The sequence below is a fragment of the Brachycentrus maculatus genome, unplaced genomic scaffold, assembly GCF_059751285.1.
Source record: "Brachycentrus maculatus isolate JH-2025_06_01 unplaced genomic scaffold, ASM5975128v1 h1tg000186l, whole genome shotgun sequence".
Taxonomy (NCBI): domain Eukaryota; kingdom Metazoa; phylum Arthropoda; class Insecta; order Trichoptera; family Brachycentridae; genus Brachycentrus; species Brachycentrus maculatus.
Genome location: NW_028280937.1, coordinates 1,653,440 through 1,673,196, shown reverse-complemented (window position 1 = coordinate 1,673,196; position 19,757 = coordinate 1,653,440). Strand labels below are relative to the sequence as shown.

Below are 19,757 nucleotides of genomic sequence, written 5' to 3'. Positions count from 1 at the left end.
AGGACATGCACCTACCGGCATGTTCCAGTACTTACCTGCCAACTCGATACCAAGTAAGTATAAAACTTTATACCTTATGTGGAACTTGCGAGAATGTTCTCGTTAAAGTATGCAGGTGCAATTATAGAGATTTATTAGTGAAGAGTGAATTTTGAAGTTAGTTTTCAAAAATAATTAATAGTGAATTACCTTAATTATTTACTTAAATAAAATAAAACGAGGTTTTTGCTTCCAGCAAGGAAGCCACCCGTCGGTGTGCGAATCTAAACTGATGAGCTAGTGACGCGTCAAACAGCATTGTGCGCTTAATGTCAATCCGGATCCTATCCGGATATTTGATCAGGATTTCGATCAAATATCGAAATTTTTTGGGTTTTATTTCGATTGAAATATTAGTGAAGATTTTAAAAATATACGCTATATGAATATTATTCAATGTTAGGTTCGTATGAAATGGTTTTTAAACTTCTTAATTTTATTTGTTTCATAAGGTCACATCAAATGTTATTTAGACAAATGATATAAAAGAGAAGAGAAATATTATAAAATTCAAATAGTAATTGTATTCGCAAAAAAAAAACTAAAATGCTCAAATGATAAAATTATTCGCTGTCGTAAACGGATGATAATTATAATAAAATACTCATTTTTTAACAGTAAAATTACACGGTTTTTATTTCAAGTTGATCGGTTTTGAATAAGTAAGTGGTATTTCCATTTATGGCTGTAAAATTGGCGTTATAAATGCGCAAAAAAATAATTATTCCACACTGTTATCTCGAATGAAACCGAAGGTTGCATTGGTGACAATAAATGCGTATTCCAATAAATGTGTCACAATAATGATCCGGATTACCCGAAGCAGTGGGTATTACCTGATGATAAGAGTAATGAGACTGTGTCGAAGGCCTGACCGTCATGTCCCGTGCACTTTTGCACATCACAACAGCTGATACTAACAGTGGTGAATCTTTTTCTTCATCACATAAACATAGACGTGGGGTCTTTTAGACATCTATGAAAAATACATATATTTTTCTTCTAACTTATCCCACTCTTTTCTTCATCTTTAATAGGGAACGTGATATTAGTTTTAATGGGTAATCACGTTATATTTTTTTATATATTTATTTTACAAAAAATTCTCGAGAATAATGTGTTTGGAAAAAAATTAGTAAACGTACTGCTTTAAAAACCTGTAATTTATATTTCCATATTTCTTCATACTATAAATTTCAAAAACTTTTTTAAGAGAAATTATACGCTTACGTGTTAATTTTTTTTGAAAGAGAAATATTTTTGTTTTTATTATTTACACAAATATTTATATTTCATACTATTTCTGTGAACCTAAGCGGCTCATAATTAGAAATAGGTATTAAATTGTGGTAGAGTGGGTTGGAACCGAGAAACTCTGACTTAAGAGTCCGCGACACTAACCACGGGACCACAACCCGACACTAACGTTTCAAAACATCTGAAACATTTTAACATTTGAAAAAATATAATTTAATTGGTTAGTAGAATTAATGCTAAAAGAAAAATGTTTTTAAATACAAGGTTGCTATGCCTTGAATCACAATTCAAGAGATCGTATGATATTACTACGTAAAACATAAATGTTAAAAGTGATCCTGCTAAGTATCGAACCCAAGACCATATGGACAGTAACCGCTACTCTACTGAGGTGGATATACAAGTATTACATACAGTATACATGATCCTAACAGGGGTATATTTTCGAGAATAAATAATATTTAGTGAAATGAGTATATAAATCGTCAAAAAATGATAAAAAGCGTATAGTAGGAAATTCTGAATTTTTATTATTTTATATTTAATGAAAAATATCTTAGTTTTTATTGGTTGTTCGTAAAATTATAATTTGACAACATCCCACGGTAAAATAACATCATAAAATGTTAATGTAAATATAATTATTATAAAGTTGACAACTTCTTGTGGTCACTTTCCATTACTAAAGATCAAGGTCGTTGACAAATTTTAAAGTTTACGCAATGATTCAATAATAAATACGCAAAAAATATTACACTCAAATATGTATAACAGGTATTAGATTGTAGTTTGTAAATATGTATGTTTTTAATACTTTTTTGACAAAAAGCTAGTAGTGGAGTTGGTATACTCGCAAACTAGTTCCAGTGATGCAATTTTTATCCGTTTGGATTGGTGTCTGGTTTTATGTATCGTGGCAATAGTAAATAAAGCAGTAATAATGTCACAGATGGTGAGGAAGGTAAAGAAAATATAATCAGGGCTGGAATTGCGGTAAAAACATGACGCCTTGATGAAGAAAGGTGGTATATTAAAACCACAACTGTATAGTTTTTTTTCCATTTTAATTTTTGTTGACCATTGACTGGGTATCGTCATTACTGACATCATCAATCTGAACAGACCAATTAGATCAATCTGATGTTATCAATAACGACGAAACACTCGCCAAGAAATATGAGTAAAAAACTTAAATCTAATAAGGATTATGGATAACAATGCAAGGCTGAAATCAGCATTAGCATCACGTTGGTAAAATTAAGAAAGGTGGGCCGTTGATTACGCAGAATCTATATTATTTTTTTTTAAATGGTGTATATCAACTAAACAATAAATTAAATGAACACTACAAACAAACGCAACATGAAATTTATACTTTATATACTATACTACCTGTCGTAAAGTGATTACTTTATACACTGTGCTACATTCACCATTGCACCCATGATTGAACAACCATATTACAATACGCAGATTTTATAAAACTTGTATACATATTCCACGTGACGTAAAAAAATCTTCGTATTTGTTCAGTAATATTAGTATATCAAAAAGGTAAGCTTGTATGTACATTGTACAAAGGATTTATTGACTTTATTATCAACGGTATTTTAAACGCATCTCTTTGTTGCGAACTCTGATACTTAGTAAGAACAAAAAAAAAACATTCGCGACATTCGTTTAGCATAGATAAAATTAGCATTCGATAATAAAGCGATACAGTGACTGGTCGAATCACTGCTAAGATCACCTTCAGGGTATTGTAAATATACTGCGCTAGTATGGGTAGGTTTATGTGTGGTATGTAGGTAAGCGTGTCTCAAAAGAAAAAATACAAAAAAATCTAAAACCAGTCGACATTTAACGCTATGTCCTTTAGGCGATAAATCGACGTAACATTTTCTACCAAGTTCAATACCACGGTCCAGCCTCACCAACTGTTTTTATTTTATATTTTTTATTATTATTTATATAATAATTAAAGCTTTTTTTAGTGTTTAGTAGATCGGACCAGGTCCCAAATTACATCATTTGTATTATGTATCATGGCCGTTACAGAAGATCACGTTTTTTCGCCAGTATAATAATTGTTTTTATTAAAGCGTGATGGGAGTTGTTTTTTTTGTTACTGGCGCCATTGCGAACATTGTTTGTGCTAGTCATTTTTTTATTATTATTTTCAAATAAATAATTATCTACTGCGTTTATGTTTGTTAATAAAAATTTACGACTGTAATTATCAAACAGTTTTGACAAACTTTAAGTACTGCTTTTTGATACACACGAGATCGGGTTGAAATTGTACATATTTAATAAGAAAAATATCTTGAAAAAAATATTGTTTAACCAATTCTTCAAATGAATGAATTTTTAAACAACAGAGAAAATAACTGCACTAGGAGCAATAACTTGCTTCCGCTTAATTTTTATTGCTAATATGGATCAGGAATCGTATAAAGGTATACAAATAGTGGTTAGAGCGTTTGGCCACCGTGACTATAAATTTGATGAATGGAGTGGAAATAGAACATATGAAACGGAGACTAGTAGCAATTTTAGGGCACCCTGGGTTGCATACCCGTATTCACGCTAGCTTATGTAACATAATTCACTAAATTCTTATTAAGACACTAATTTTTTAATTATTATAAGAAATACATTTCAAAATTATAATGAGCCGATCACGTGGCCTGGTGCTTTGTCTCATGAGAAATATTTTTATATTATTTATCGACATGTCATCAAAGATGAAGAAGAATATGGAAGTCTGGGCATTTACGGAACTGACGACCGTCATAGGCTGGTTAAAGTGATCACTTTACACACGTGTTACATTCACCAATTCTACCTATTATTGACAACCACACTACTCAAATTCTTGGAAGTTCTATATATATGAAGCAATTTAGAAACCTTGTTCTTGAATCACTAGAACTTCACTAGAGACATCTATTGGTGAGATGTAAAGAAGCTTTTTACTAAGCAGAAACTCTTATATTAGTATGTGAGGTCCGAATCCTGAATTATAATCACACACATGAGAAACGCCAGAAAATACCATCTTCATTTTTTATTATTTAAGCTTATAATTTGATACCAGATAATTTATTTACAACATTTTAGTTGTTGTAAAGAAATATTTTTATTTCGTCGTTGGGCCGCCCACGAATGGAGATGGGCTGATAATATTTTTAAAAAAGCATCATGGATTGAATCCAGCAGGGGTACACTGGCCATGTATCTGCGGAGGAGTTATTTAGTCGGCCAAGGACCCCCATGGACCGTACAACCAAATCAACTTTTTTTACAACATTTTGAGAATATCCAAATACTTGTTCACAAAATCTGGATTATCTCCAATTAAAGGAGTTATTTTCATATTAGTTACACGTGTGTAAAGTGATCACTTAAACCAGCCTATGACGGTCGTCAGCCCCGTAAATCCCCAGACTTTCATATTCTTCTTCATCTTCGATGAGATGTCAAAAAATAATAAATCAACTTTCTTACGATCTGACTCGTTAGTGGGTCCAGGACACCATCAAAAAAGATTGACAATATATTTTCGTCAAAGTCAGTTTTAATCGTATTTATAACACTTAATTCAAGAACAACGTGAAAATTCAAATTTGGAACGTGAGTTTTAACAACATAGTTTTTCTGAATAAAACCACAGCTAACAAAACAATCAACGTCCACCGAACGCCGCTCATTGTACTTACCCGCCTGGGCATATCTCACTGTGTTTTGTATAATACTTTGTTTATTTTGAAAAGAATCTAAATACACCAAGTCACATTATGAAAAAGTGAACACAGGCGGTAATATTAAGATTGCGGTATACTACCACGGAGGCAGTGATTGAGTACAATCGCTAACGTGCTAGGGGTCCCGGGTTCGATTACCGGGGGGGGGGGTGAACTAAATATTAGAGATTTTACACTCTAATATTGATTTAATGAGTATCCTAGACTGGTCCCTGAAGCGCAGGACTGATTACCTTGCTTCTATGTAAGTAAGATAGCAAGACATTGCGTCAATACGATGCAGTGCTTTATGCACTATTAGATGCGGATAAGGGTTAGAAGAAGAAGAAGAGAAGTACAATGAACGGTAAAGTGATTAAACGGTTAATATTAATACATATTTATATATACATATATATATATATATATATATATATATATATATATATATATATATATATATATATATATATATATATATATATATATATATGTATATTTATATATATATATATATATATATATATATATATATATATATATATATATATATATATATATATATATATATATATATATACATATATATATTTATATATATATATATATATATATAAATATATATATATATATATATATATATATAAATATATATATATATATATATATATATAAATATATATAAATATATATATATATAAATATATATAAATATATATATATATATATATATATATATATATATATATATATATATATATATATATATATATATATATATATATATATATATATATATATATATATATATATATATATATATATGTATATATATATATTTATGTGATAAAATACCTAGGTACCTACCTATACATTTTATTAAGTACCTACATAAAGTACAAATCTACAACCAGATGTCGCATGCGTCGCACTGAATAAACAAAAGACATCAGATAGAAAAAATATAATATTGTGAACTGTCAGAATCAGATAGAAATAAAAATATTGTAAAGATTGATTAAGAATAAACTTTTACTGTCGTTTCTTTAATTACAAAGCAACACATTGTTTACTTTATTATTATACACCCACTTTACATATTATTTACACCCAATTTACAAAGAAAAATATTACCACGTTATATATTTATAGATGAATATATATATATATATATATATATATATATATATATATATATATATATATATATATATATATATATATATATATATATATATATATATATATATATATATATATATATATACACATATGTATTGAACTATTACAAGTAATTACTCAAACCATTTAACGACAGGTCGTAAACCCTGTCCATATTCATACTTTTATATTCAACGTGATGTAGTGATATCTGGGCAAGAATTCCATACTGAAGCTAACGTTTTAACTACGTAGTACAGGTAATTTTGATCTTAATTCTATATGTTAAAAAAAATCTTGTAAATTAATTCATTTGTATACAACACTAAAATTAGAATTTCTGTTAAAAGATTACTAAAGATTAAAAGGGAACTAAACTACGTAGTGTAGATAATTTTTAGTCCACCTCCGTAGTATTTTATAAGCGCGTTTAGCTATCATGCTGGAGGATCCGGTTTCGATTCCCAGAGGGGTTTCAAAATAAATATGAATGATTTTACAAATTTTTAGAAAATATTATCCAATATTACATTTGACTGAACATGAAGCGCGGGATTGAACGATCAAGATAACAAACACTGCGTCAATATGATGCAATGCCCAGTGCAAAATTGGGTGCAGAAAAGGGTAACAATAATAGAATATTCGATAATTTGAACTAGACTTTAATTCAGTAAAATATATTTTTTCCGGTATAATTTATTTCCTGACGATACTGATCGTCAACCGGATTCAAAATCTTAAAGTCGTTAGAATTTCAGAAGTAACGTTTCTAGGCAACATAATTAATGCTTTATCTTTTGACTGTAATTCCAGCCAGATAAAGGTAGGTTTAAAGAAAATTTCTCATAATTTTCCGTCAATGGGAAATAGCAATCAGTTACCACTGTTTAATAATTCTCATTGACGATTAATTTGACGCATACATGAGTAACATTCACAGACCGTGTCGTGGGCGCCTTAGAGAAGGAAAGAAAGGATGCACTGGTTCGACATCAGCCTCTACTGGTTATTTTATCGTGTCTTTATAGTACCTACATACGATTTAAGTAGTATTACAGTTAAAAGCATTACGGTTGTCGTATTATATCGGGTTCTGTATTTATTCGTATTTATTTGCATTGCGTAGTTCATCACCAATAATCATTAATGTCCTTTTTGATCGATTAGTTTATTCAATTCATATAAATGTGGGTTGATTAAACATTTATTTAATATAAATAAACATAAAGAAACATGTGTTCCGAGGGGATAATTTGTATTACAAGTAATAATAATAGCACAAATGGTTTGTTACATTAATCATTCATCTCGTGTCGTCCATTAGATACTAACTAATCATTGAAAATTTACTCTGCTCGGTTCAAAAGTAGATCTGATGTTACCGTGTTTGCTTACCATGCTAGAGATCTCGAGTTTGATCCCAAGGGGGAAAAAATAAATAAAAATGTTTTTTTGTACTAAAATGTTTATTTAATATTACCTGAAGTATAAAACTGATCACCCCTTATATAATTAGCGATCAACTTAACATTGCATCAATTTGATGCAGTGCCTAGGGACCATCGTGTACCAATGAGATTAAGAAGAAGAGGAAAAGTTATAAATTAATTTTGCACGAATCTTAAACTTGTTAATGATATTTGTGTTTTTTTATGGTAGTAGTAAGCACTTATTCATTCTCAAAAATGATTATTGTTGTAATAAATGTCAGATAAAACAATAAAATTGTTTAAAAATTACTTTTTTACTTATTTGCAATATGTATCAAAAATAAATTTATTTACTAACTTCCATAAATAAATAGTAAACACGACTTCAGTGATAAATAGCAGTTCTCAGACGCTCTAAACTATAGAAAAATATATTATCGTCGAATTTTTAACAAGAAGTTTACCGATAACTATTGACTGCTGATTGTTTTCATAAAACACGCCACTGCCCTGAAAATTGTTATTGGTAACGGTTAATGTCTAGTTATATTTACGAAATATTAATATAGCTACGTAAAATTAGACCTTAATATAGTGCATACACATCTTCTGTCGAATAATCGGTTTCATAAGTTAAAAATACAGTAGTTCAAAAATCAATTAATTTATATTTATAAATTCAGACAGCTTACTCTATTTAAATAATTATCTTTTTGAAGCATTATTATAATTGCTTTGAACACCTGCTTTAAATGAATATCTTAATTGGCTTGGATTTTACTGTGTTTTTTTTGTTGAAATTATTATTTATCACCTTAATTCCCAGGCATAAAATAATAAGTTATATTATAACAACCATTATTGGATCATACCTACAGTTAAAATTATATGTAATTCCCTTTGTTCAAACAAGGTACAAATAATATTTAAAGAATAAAGAGAGGACAAATTTCGAAAAATTAAATAAAATATTTCTTAATTTTACCGTGGAAATAAAATAATTAAGTACATAAATTATTTATTAAGCCTCTGAATTCGAAAACCATTTTAATTTTAAGCCTACAAGAATGGTCGAAAAAATTACCACGCATATTAGGAAGTAAATAAGCATAAACAGCTTTGTCACGGAGGTGTCGAAATTTGATCGTAGTTTTATTAATATAACATATTTTAACACATGTTTGGCCTTGCTTATTAATTAAATTAAAGAAATAAAAAATGTGCCTTCGTACATTAAATTTGGTTTTGTTGATCAAAGGTCTCAAAAAGTATTTTAGATACGTATAATCGGAAAAACTGTTTCGGTCTCCGTAAATTACAAATATTTCAACTTGTTTTAATTCGTCGATTGATAACTTTTAATTTAATACCTTTGGACATTTTTATAATAAACTAATTGCCCCGCGTGTCCTTGGTGTCATTATGCACTGCGCGTCCATTGAAAAGGTCGGAGAGTCATTTACGAGTATTTTTATTTTATTATTATCGCAATTTTATCTTAAAAGTCACCTTTTGTTAGAAATGTCTTCGCAGGTCTTTGAACGACGTTTTAAAATTATGTTTCACACGGCGCAAAACATTTTTTCATCGACAAATTGATTTATCATAACTCACGAGGAAACGTTAAAATAAACAACATTTCAAATATGCCATATCAATTCAATAATTGTGAAACAATGAATATTAAGTAAGTGAGACTTTTTGTTGTTATTTTGTCTTCGGTAGTGTAGTGTTTAGCACAATTTACGTATCTCGCACGAGTTTCTGTTTAAATTCACTTTTCCGATAACATGATGTATTATTTATTGAAAACATATTTTTAGATAAGAGGAATGTCTTTCAAATCCTATACACTTTCCGCAGTTAAGTTAACCATAAAAGTTAACAGTGACAGGTCGCATCTGGAAGGGTTAATAGTTCTAATAGTACGGGAAAAGCAGGGTATACCCGGCTATATTTTATTAATGCAGTCCAAAATCATAAACACAGTAGCGAGCGACTTCAGTGTTGTGATTCCCATTCGACCGTATTCCAAGGAAGGTTCGTCACTTCATTAGGCTCCGCTATATATTAGATAAGTTAAACACCGGTTTTTGAAGTTAAATAACGCACCGTCACAATAATAGTGACCACCAAATACGTGTACATATAGTATATAAAGTATGTGCTCGTATATCTGCGGGAAATGGCATGTTGTTGTACAAATTAGGCGAACAGTCTTCGGTGCCTAGCAAAAATGGCAAAACAAATCAACAGGAAGCTCTGCAGCCTTCATCTTCACGCTTTGAGAAGTCCGAGGAATGTATTTTAGGATAATGATCTACCTTCCAGCACCTCGCTCGGTTCAAGTCATCCACCGTAACAACATTACCTATTCAATCTAATTCGTTTCCTTTCGTACCCTAGTACGGATATCTCTTGTAATTGAAAAAAAATAGGTTTATTAACATTTTTTAAAAAGTAATATTTTGGCCATTCAATTTGTGGTATGGAATCAAACTTTTCAATAGCTTAAATAACTATTTGACACCCCGGTCTTGAATTATCGTCAATAGAAAAATGGTATTTCAAGATGCATCAATAATAATAATATGCGCTGGATATTCTCTCCATGTTAAGGTTAAAATGTGCATATTTAAATTTTAAATGTAATTCTATTAAAAGCCAATTCTTACAACAGGTTTCACGATTGACTTTTTAGACAACAAAATTCTTTCAAACGCAACCTCGTCCCATCGTTAGATAGTCAACTGGTAGCAACTTTCATTTTCTACGTTTTGAATTATGACTCGTAAAGTTCGATGTATTGAGAGAATATTTTGTACCCTTTGATTGAATATTGATCAGAAACTTGGTAAAAATTATCTTATTTTTGACAAAATATTATAAAGAATTGACATGTTTTTCATACAATATAACCTTGAATTTTTAATGATATCTTAAACATTATGAAATCGCGATTTAGTCATACGTAAAGTTAAATCATGTGTAATTTACTAAAACAAAACCAATACTCCATAAATATTTATGTATGTACCACATAAGGGCAAAAAATGGGCTTTCGCGGATTTGCCCGTACCACATTCATCCAAACTCATCAGTTAAAGGGTTTAAAATACTTTCAACAAAACTAGGGGATTGTTGTCGAAACCACAACTGAATTAAATGTTTTTTTACGTAGTTTATTAGTTTAACACGCGAAGCAAGTTTTATCAAAGATAAAATTAGTTGTAGGTACATAATCCTAACAACAACACGTTTGTCCGTAACTCGGTGAGATGAAAATTAAGATTCAATAGTATTTCCGCAACACAATAACACTAATTACATAATAGCATAATTATTGATCAACGTAATAATTGTAGTATGTTATTTAGTAGAGTCCTCCCAGTTGTAAGACACCCATGCCTCCCCTTATCTTGAAAATATAACAACTGTCAATTTACGCTTGGTACATTTTAATCCTGCGTTGTTCAATAGGAAAAAAGAGTGTAAAAAGTCTGAAAAAAAGTACGAAATGAAAAATAAGAATGTTGAAAAAAAAAGAAACGTTGTATTCACATTTGCACGGCTAATAACCTGCCAGTGATAAGATTTTGTTATAACTTAAGTATTTTGCAGACAACATTACTGTTGTTGACAGGTGCCATGGAGTAGTTGGGTAGATGCTCAACTGCGAAACTGGCGTCGCGGGTTCGATACCCGCCAATTATAAATTCAACAAAAAAATATTTTAATTGGTCCAAGTGTTTATGGTGTTTTTCACATTTTACCTTCCCTATCCTTACTATCCTGCCTGCAAACAAGCCTCTAAAAGTAGAGGCTTTGCGGGTTAATCCTTTTTAAAATCCTACCTCATATTACTCCTCATTTTCTTTCCTCATTTACTTCCTTCATCCTCATCTTCACCCATGTTATCTGTATCCCGTAAAATATATTCCACTTCTAGATCCAAGAACCAGGAGCGCAAGACTGATTATCGTGCCTTCGTGTAATTAACGATCAAGTCTACATTATGACGATCCAACGCTTTACGAGAAGGTTTTTGACGATCGTGAATTGAGTCGTCTTGAACCGAATTGCCAAGATACCGTTTTAGGTAGTAAGTTAGTGGAGTCAGGGGCCAGGGTAGCTGGGAGCAGTATGCGGAGCAAGTGGCACGCGACGGCGGGTGTCGGGTGTGGTCAATAGCGAAAATATTTACTTTCCACTTCGACCTTAGATTTACTGCGTACATACTAACTGGCGCGCCATGCCAGCCGGATATGACCTCTATTATCCTTAGCGCAGAGTCTCGAATCGTGTGCGCGCATCAAGGACATTCGGGCTCACAATTATTATTATTGTACAATCAATATTTATCTCGGTCGATAAATTTTGTAATTTACGGATCTATTTTATATTTTCTTGTAACTTAATAATACATAAAATTTATCGAAATGGTACTTATGTTTTGTACGTATTTATTATTACCCGTAACACTAAAGTTCCACAAATGCCATGTGATGTCGCAGAAAATGGTTTGAACGTTTTCACGCTCCATGTTGCGCGCTGTTGATCTTGCTACCTTTTTACTCAAAATTGCTAATCCGAAACTGGTTGCAGTCAGATATGGTGCGAGTAGAAAAAGATTGATATCGTGGTGATCGTGTATAGTTATAATTAACGCAAACATTTGAACTTATTTCATTATTTTATAATACTCCGCAGTTATCCGCTGGTTGGTTATTATTCCTTTTATTTTTTTCTTACACGCAGTGATGCTTCGCAAAACGTACTTCACTTGTTCCAGGAGCACGTTCGTTATGTGAAACCATTTATGAATACATTTATTTAAAAAAAAAACGGTTTGTAAGCATAAAATATGATACTGTAACTGTTACGGACGGATCGCACACCCCGTACGGCGGCCCTGAAAAAGAATTCCAGGCGCCTGGCGGCGAGCGAAACGGTCGCCCGTCGGAATGCGACCCGAAGAAGGGCCTCTATGGATTCTACCGATTTCTCATGTATTTACAGAATGTATTAGATGTAAGAAAGAATAAGACAATGTTAATATTAAATGCGCCTAGATGTTAAGTTGTATAAATAGATTACTGATAAAATAAACTTGTAAATTGTAATGTAATAACGAACTGTTGGAACGGCACCGGTACGGTATGAAAGTGTAGCCCGTCCGGTGCCCATTAGAGAGAGACAGAGATATGGCTGTCTCTCTCCCCCGGCCGCTGATTGGCTGTACTTTCCCACTGTCGGGCGGTACGCGATCACGGCCGGGTATATAGAGGGCGCATTTTTTGGTAATAAACCAGTTCTGGTGTGACTGTTGAAACCTGTGTTTCATTTCTCCGCTCCCGCTCCTTGGACTACTCGCCGCGCCGCCAGCCTGGACCGCTTCGCCTCATTATACCGATTCACGGACCAGTTTCGGAAAGCCCTTATCAGGGCTATTGAGGTTGACTTGTCGGTCCAGTGCCCGCTCTTCCCGGCTCATACATCCATTCACCTCCGTCCGTATCCAGCTTACTCGGTAACTCGGTACGGCGGGGCCGTCTGGAACGTCACCCCTTACAACGGTGGCATAGTTGGGAGATTCCGAAGAAGACCAGGCGTGTACATTTTTGAGAGTCATCGCACGTAACCCACGCCGGTTACATTTTGGTCCTTCGAGCCGGATCCTTCAACGCAGTCTCCAGCTACGATGCCTGCATCCCTGAGGTCGGGACGCAACGTCGCCATGGAGCCCGAAGAGCAGCGCCGTGAGGAGGATCGGGACTCTGTCAGTTCAGTCCGGACTGATACGAGTAGCGACTTGCGCCGCCAGATGGCGGAGCTAGCCGCCAGCAACGAGAGGCAGTTCCAGCAACTCCGTGAGCTGTTGTCGAAGTGCACAGCAGCTAACGTAAGCTCCCCAGGGGGGGAGGTTATCGCGGGTGTCGAACAATCCACCCACCTACGAACGCGGCAGGACGACGCCGCCAATCAGCCCAGAACGGGATTCAGGACATCGGCCGCAGCTCTACCGGTTCCGGTGTTGGATCCGGAACCTACGCGATTCGCTGGGGAATCGCGGGACGAACTGACCGGCCACAGAGGAGAAGCGCCCGGGGGACATGGCCCGGCGCCTACTGGCAACGCGGAGCCGAGGCGTATGAAAACCTCTGGCTTGCGTTGGCGCGCACCGGACGAACGCGATCGCTACCCGGTACGCGAATGGGTCGACAGAGCTCGACCGGACGAACGGCACCGCAGAGATGACGGAAGAGCAATCTACGCGGAGCCCTCACCCCGAGGCGGGGACTACTTTCGATGGTCGGGGCAGCCGCCGGAGTTGCCCAAGTTCAGCGGAGACCCGAGGGAATGGCGCCGCTTCAACGCGGCATATCTCCAATCTACTGAGAGATGGGGGATAGGGGACGCTGACAACATCGGAAGATTGGCGCGCGCACTGGAAGGGCGTGCGCGTCACATGGTAGCAGGCCTGCTACTGTATCCGCGCAACGTGTCGGAAATATTGCGGACGCTGGAGGACGCCTTCGGCAGCCCGACACTCATCATCGCGCAGATACTGGAAGACGCCCGGAGGATGCCGAGTCTCGCCGACCACCCCGCGGATGAAGCAGTCGTGGATTTTGCGGTTTCGATACGCAACGTCATCACCACCGTGGACGGGATGGACGCTTGCTATCTCGACAACCCGCAGCTGCTAGCGGAGATGGTTGCCAAGATGCCGACGCAACTCCGGTGGGATTGGTTCCGCGATCGCCGCCGCGAGACGAGGAGCAGTATCTACGATCTCGCCGCTTGGCTTGACGAGATCACCGCCGGCATCACGCGCCACGGAGGTCTGTTCAGAATGGTGGCGAGGAACAGAGACAAGGAGCGCGCGGGTCAGCGCGACAAGTGCGCCGAGCCCGCCCGCCGCGAGAACGCTCGACGCGTCGAGCCAAGGAGTCACGTGTTTGCGACGCGCGACACGACGAGTGACAAGGAATGCGTATTTTGTAAGGCCAGCGGGCATAACTTACGCCGATGCAAACGGTTCGAGAAGAAGACCGTGGACGACCGCTGGGAATTTGTGCGGCTGTCCAAACTGTGTTTCCAGTGTTTGGAATCAGGGCACAGGGTGCCCGAGTGTGAAGCAAGAAAGTGTGAAATCTGCCGGAGACACCACAATAGAATCCTGCACTACCGCACGGATGGTGCCGCGGAAGCCGTGAAAAGTGAGGAAGTTGTGGACAATGCGCAGGTGCTGTGGACAAATGACTGTGAGGTCCCGGTCACATTCAAAGTGCTGCCGGTTACTTTGAAGGGACCGCGGGGGACCGCAAAAGTGTTCGCCTTGTTGGACGAGGCTGCGTCTGTGACCCTCCTCGAGGAGGGTGTCGCCCGCGCGATAGGTGCTACGGGGATAGCAAGGAATCTGACGATAAAAGGTGCGACTGGACAAAGCAACACACACAGGTCGCAGCGTGTAACGGTGACCTTGATAAGTGATCACAACGGGGAATTCGAGATCGGGGCGAGGACCATCAAGGACTTGGACCTTGTACACAAAAGTGGCGCGCCCGCGCGGACTGGAGCTCGCGTCATCAGACCGCAGATGCTGATCGGCCTCGATAACGCGTCTCTCATGTTCCCGATCGACACTCCAGTGCTTCGGGAGGATGGTCAGCTGACCATAGTGACCACACTGGGGCCAGTAACGTACGGGGGTACCGTACACCCCAACTTCAATCTGCCAAACAACCGGGTCGAGCAAGGGTTGGACGAGCTATTGAAGAGAAACTTCGCCGTGGAGTCATTGGGCGTCTCCACCGCCGAAAGGAATCGCGCAACCGATAAGCGCGCATTGGAACTCTTGAAGAATACTACAAGACAGCTCCCGTCAGGCCAATGGGAGACCGGGCTATTATGGGCTCGGGACGGAGACGTACTGCCGTGCAATCGCCAGGCAGCCTTGAACAGGCTTCACTCTCTAGAAAGGAAGCTAGGACGTGACGCGGCATTGGCAGCGGCTTACAAGGCCAAGATAAGTGAATATATTGGAAAAGGATATGCTGTGAAGCTCGACCCCGCAGAAGAGAATGTGCACCACCCGAGGGAGTGGTATTTACCTCACTTCGCTGTGAGTAACCCGAACAAGCCGGGTAAGATAAGAGTGGTATTTGACGCTGCCGCCCAGCACCGGGGGACGTCATTGAATGACCACTTACTGACAGGACCAGACCTCCTGTCCTCGCTGTTGGGGAACCTCCTTCGATTCAGGGAAGGGGCCGTGGCGGTAGCCGCAGACATCAAGGAGATGTTTCTGCGAATTAGGATCAATGAAGCTGACCAGCCATCGCAAAGGTTCCTGTGGCGAACGAATAGCCGGGATGAACCCGAAACGTACATGTTGACATCGATGATGTTCGGCGCGAAATGCTCGCCCAGTAGTGCCCAGTTTGTCCGCGACAAGGTCGCCCAAACGTACGCACACGAATTTCCGGCCGCCGCGGCGGCCATACAAGGACGAATGTATATGGATGACTATTTGGATGCGACCGACAGCGAAGAAGCGGCCGCATCCCTCATACATGGCCTGAGGCAGGTGCTCCTAAGGGGAGGCTTTGAGCTCACGAGGTGGGCGTCTAATAAGCCAGGAGTCCTGAAAGGCATTGCGGAAAAGGAAAAGGCGGAAAATGCCATCAGAATAGGAGAAGCAAATACAACGGAAAGAGTCCTGGGTTTAATGTGGAACCCCAGGAGCGACACGTTTCTCTTCGAATATGGGACCGAGATGGCCTCGATCCCCGAGAACCCCACCAAGCGCCAAATGCTGAGCGCGACGATGAGTATTTTTGACCCGGTCGGCTTTATTACGTGCCTCACCGTGCGGTCAAAAATTATCCTACAGGCCGTCTGGCGATCAAAGACGGGCTGGGATGAGACGCTGTTGCCGGAGCACTCTGAGAGATGGTCAGAGTGGCGCCGGCTGATGGAGAACAACGAATGCAGAATACCAAGATGTGTGCTACAGTCTAAAGGGCGACTCGTGACGCTGCACATCTTCTGCGACGCATCTGAACAGGCTTGTTGTGCGATAGCCTACTTTGTGAACGCCGGCGACGCGGCGTTCGTGATGGCCAAATCGAAAGTGGCCCCCCTGAAGCCGCTCTCCATACCGCGCCTAGAGCTACAGGCGGCACTGATGGCGGCACGGATGGCTGCCACCATCAAAAGGGAGAGTCAGGCGAGGATAGTAAGAACGATCTACTGGACGGACTCCAGCACGGTGCTGTGTTGGATACGCAATGATCCTTTGAAATATGCAACGTTCGTGGCCAATCGATTGGGAGAGATCGATGAGTTGACCACGCGTGAAGAATGGAAATGGGTCCCCACAAAGGAAAACCCGGCGGACATTGGAACCCGCGACAAGGGGACCCCTGACCTCTCAAGAGACGGACTGTGGTTTGGGGGCCCGCGTTTCTTGAGGGAGGAAGAGACAGAATGGCCCACAGAGAAAGTTGGGCGAACGAGACCAAGCGCAGAAGCGCTCGAAGAAAAACCGGTTCGACAGTTTGTCGGACACACAAGGAACGAGGAGGCCCTCCCGCAGGTGGAGCGGTTCTCCTCCTGGACCCGGCTGGTGCGCACGACCGCCTGGGTACTACGATTCATCTCCAGATGCCGGCGGCACTCGGTCACAGGACAACCCGGAGGGGGGTTTGAGTTGCGCGCCGCGGAGATGCAGGACGCTGAAAACATGTGGATTAGGAGGTCACAAGAAAGCTCATTTCAAGACGAGCTGCAAATGCTGCGGGAGGGAAAGGGAAGCCCGCCCGGAAGCCGTCTGTACGCCGCGACGCCGTACTTGGACAGCAATGGAATAATACGAATGGGTACACGCCTTAAGGCCGCGTCCGAATTCGCGGCAGGCCTCACTGCCCCACCCGTCCTCGACGGAGCATGCCGATATGTGCGGCTATTGATTGAACATGTCCACAAGAAAGGTGGACATCCAGGAACAGAAAGAACTGTAGCAGACCTACGAACGAAGTATCATATCCTGCGGCTGAGGGACGCCGCTAAGAAAATATCACGGGAATGTCAGACATGTGAGACAGCTCGGAGCAGACCAAGGATCCCACTGATGGGACAGTTGCCCGCATCCCGGCTTGCGTACGGCGCACCGCCCTTTGCGCACTGCGGAGTAGATTTCTTCGGGCCGATAGCCGTGACTGTCGGCCGAAGACGGGAAAAACGTTATGGCGTTCTTTTTACGTGTATGGTTACACGCGCCATCCACCTAGAACTCGCGTCCTCACTGCAAGCGGACTCCACGATAATGGCAGTGAGGCGGATGATTTCCCGGAGAGGGTGCCCCATCGCCCTGTACTCCGACAACGGGACCAATTTCCACGGCGCCGACAAAGAGATGCGCGACGCCGTGACGGAACTACGGAAGGATGGAAAATTGTTGGCGGAGCTGACAATTCGGAACATAAGATGGGAATACATACCGCCATCTTCCCCACACATGGGTGGGGCATGGGAGAGGCTCGTTAGGTGACTCTGCAGCCCGAGGAAGCTATACCCCTCACCCCGAACCACCTGCTCATCGGAACCGCTAATGCGCACCCCACGCTGGCGCATTACGACGAAGACGACGAAGGAGCCTGCCTTCGCAAACAGTGGCGGATCGCCCAGAGATCCGCGGATATGTTCTGGCGGCGCTGGCTGCGGGAATATCTCCCAACGTTGGCCCAACGGAAGAAATGGCGCGATCCCGCGCCTCCGATCCAGAAGGACGACATGGTCGTAATTGTCGACCCGAACCTGCCGAGGAACTGTTGGCCGCGGGGAATAGTGACCCGAGCCGACCAAGCAGCAGACGGCCAAGTACGAGTCGTGGAGGTAAAGACCCCTAGGGGGGTCTACACCAGGCCGGCCGCAAAGATCGCGGTAATAAGAAGAGAAGGCGCGCGACCCGTCCCCGAGAATTCAGGTGCAGACTAGCTGCACGGGGGGAGTGTTACGGACGGATCGCACACCCCGTACGGCGGCCCTGAAAAAGAATTCCAGGCGCCTGGCGGCGAGCGAAACGGTCGCCCGTCGGAATGCGACCCGAAGAAGGGCCTCTATGGATTCTACCGATTTCTCATGTATTTACAGAATGTATTAGATGTAAGAAAGAATAAGACAATGTTAATATTAAATGCGCCTAGATGTTAAGTTGTATAAATAGATTACTGATAAAATAAACTTGTAAATTGTAATGTAATAACGAACTGTTGGAACGGCACCGGTACGGTATGAAAGTGTAGCCCGTCCGGTGCCCATTAGAGAGAGACAGAGATATGGCTGTCTCTCTCCCCCGGCCGCTGATTGGCTGTACTTTCCCACTGTCGGGCGGTACGCGATCACGGCCGGGTATATAGAGGGCGCATTTTTTGGTAATAAACCAGTTCTGGTGTGACTGTTGAAACCTGTGTTTCATTTCTCCGCTCCCGCTCCTTGGACTACTCGCCGCGCCGCCAGCCTGGACCGCTTCGCCTCATTATACCGATTCACGGACCAGTTTCGGAAAGCCCTTATCAGGGCTATTGAGGTTGACTTGTCGGTCCAGTGCCCGCTCTTCCCGGCTCATACATCCATTCACCTCCGTCCGTATCCAGCTTACTCGGTAACTCGGTACGGCGGGGCCGTCTGGAACGTCACCCCTTACAACGGTGGCATAGTTGGGAGATTCCGAAGAAGACCAGGCGTGTACATTTTTGAGAGTCATCGCACGTAACCCACGCCGGTTACAGTAACATAAGAAAAGAAACTCAGTTTTTATTTTTTATTTTAGGCGGACTCAGATTTTGGAAAGTCTAGCAGAGTCAGATCCTTCTATTCCATCCTTTGCTTTTTGGCTGCTGGCTTCTTGAAAAGCCTTTCCGAGTTGTTAAATTCTCCCTCTTCTAATGGGAAAGGGTGTTATTGTAGAAATCGTTGATCCTGTTGGCCTCAGCTGAGTTTAAATAGAGAGTGTCGGGAAACTCCCGAACCCCATTTGACCCATTTGACCAGGACGTCCTTGATGACAACAGTTGGGATTGATTGATTTGATTACTCCTACTCAGATGGCTTT

General features: G+C 40.0%; 1 protein-coding gene across 1 annotated transcript; it reads left to right on the top strand.

Annotated features, from left to right (window-relative positions):
* The first annotated feature begins 13,337 nt into the window (after window positions 1-13,337).
* On the top strand, window positions 13,338-18,640 carry LOC148307896 (uncharacterized). Its single transcript, XM_088262668.1, has 3 exons — window positions 13,338-13,538; window positions 14,646-18,071; window positions 18,203-18,640. The coding sequence occupies exons 1-3, from the start codon at window positions 13,338-13,340 to the stop codon at window positions 18,638-18,640; spliced, it is 4,065 nt and encodes a 1,354-aa protein (XP_088118794.1).
* The last annotated feature ends 1,117 nt before the right edge of the window (window positions 18,641-19,757 follow it).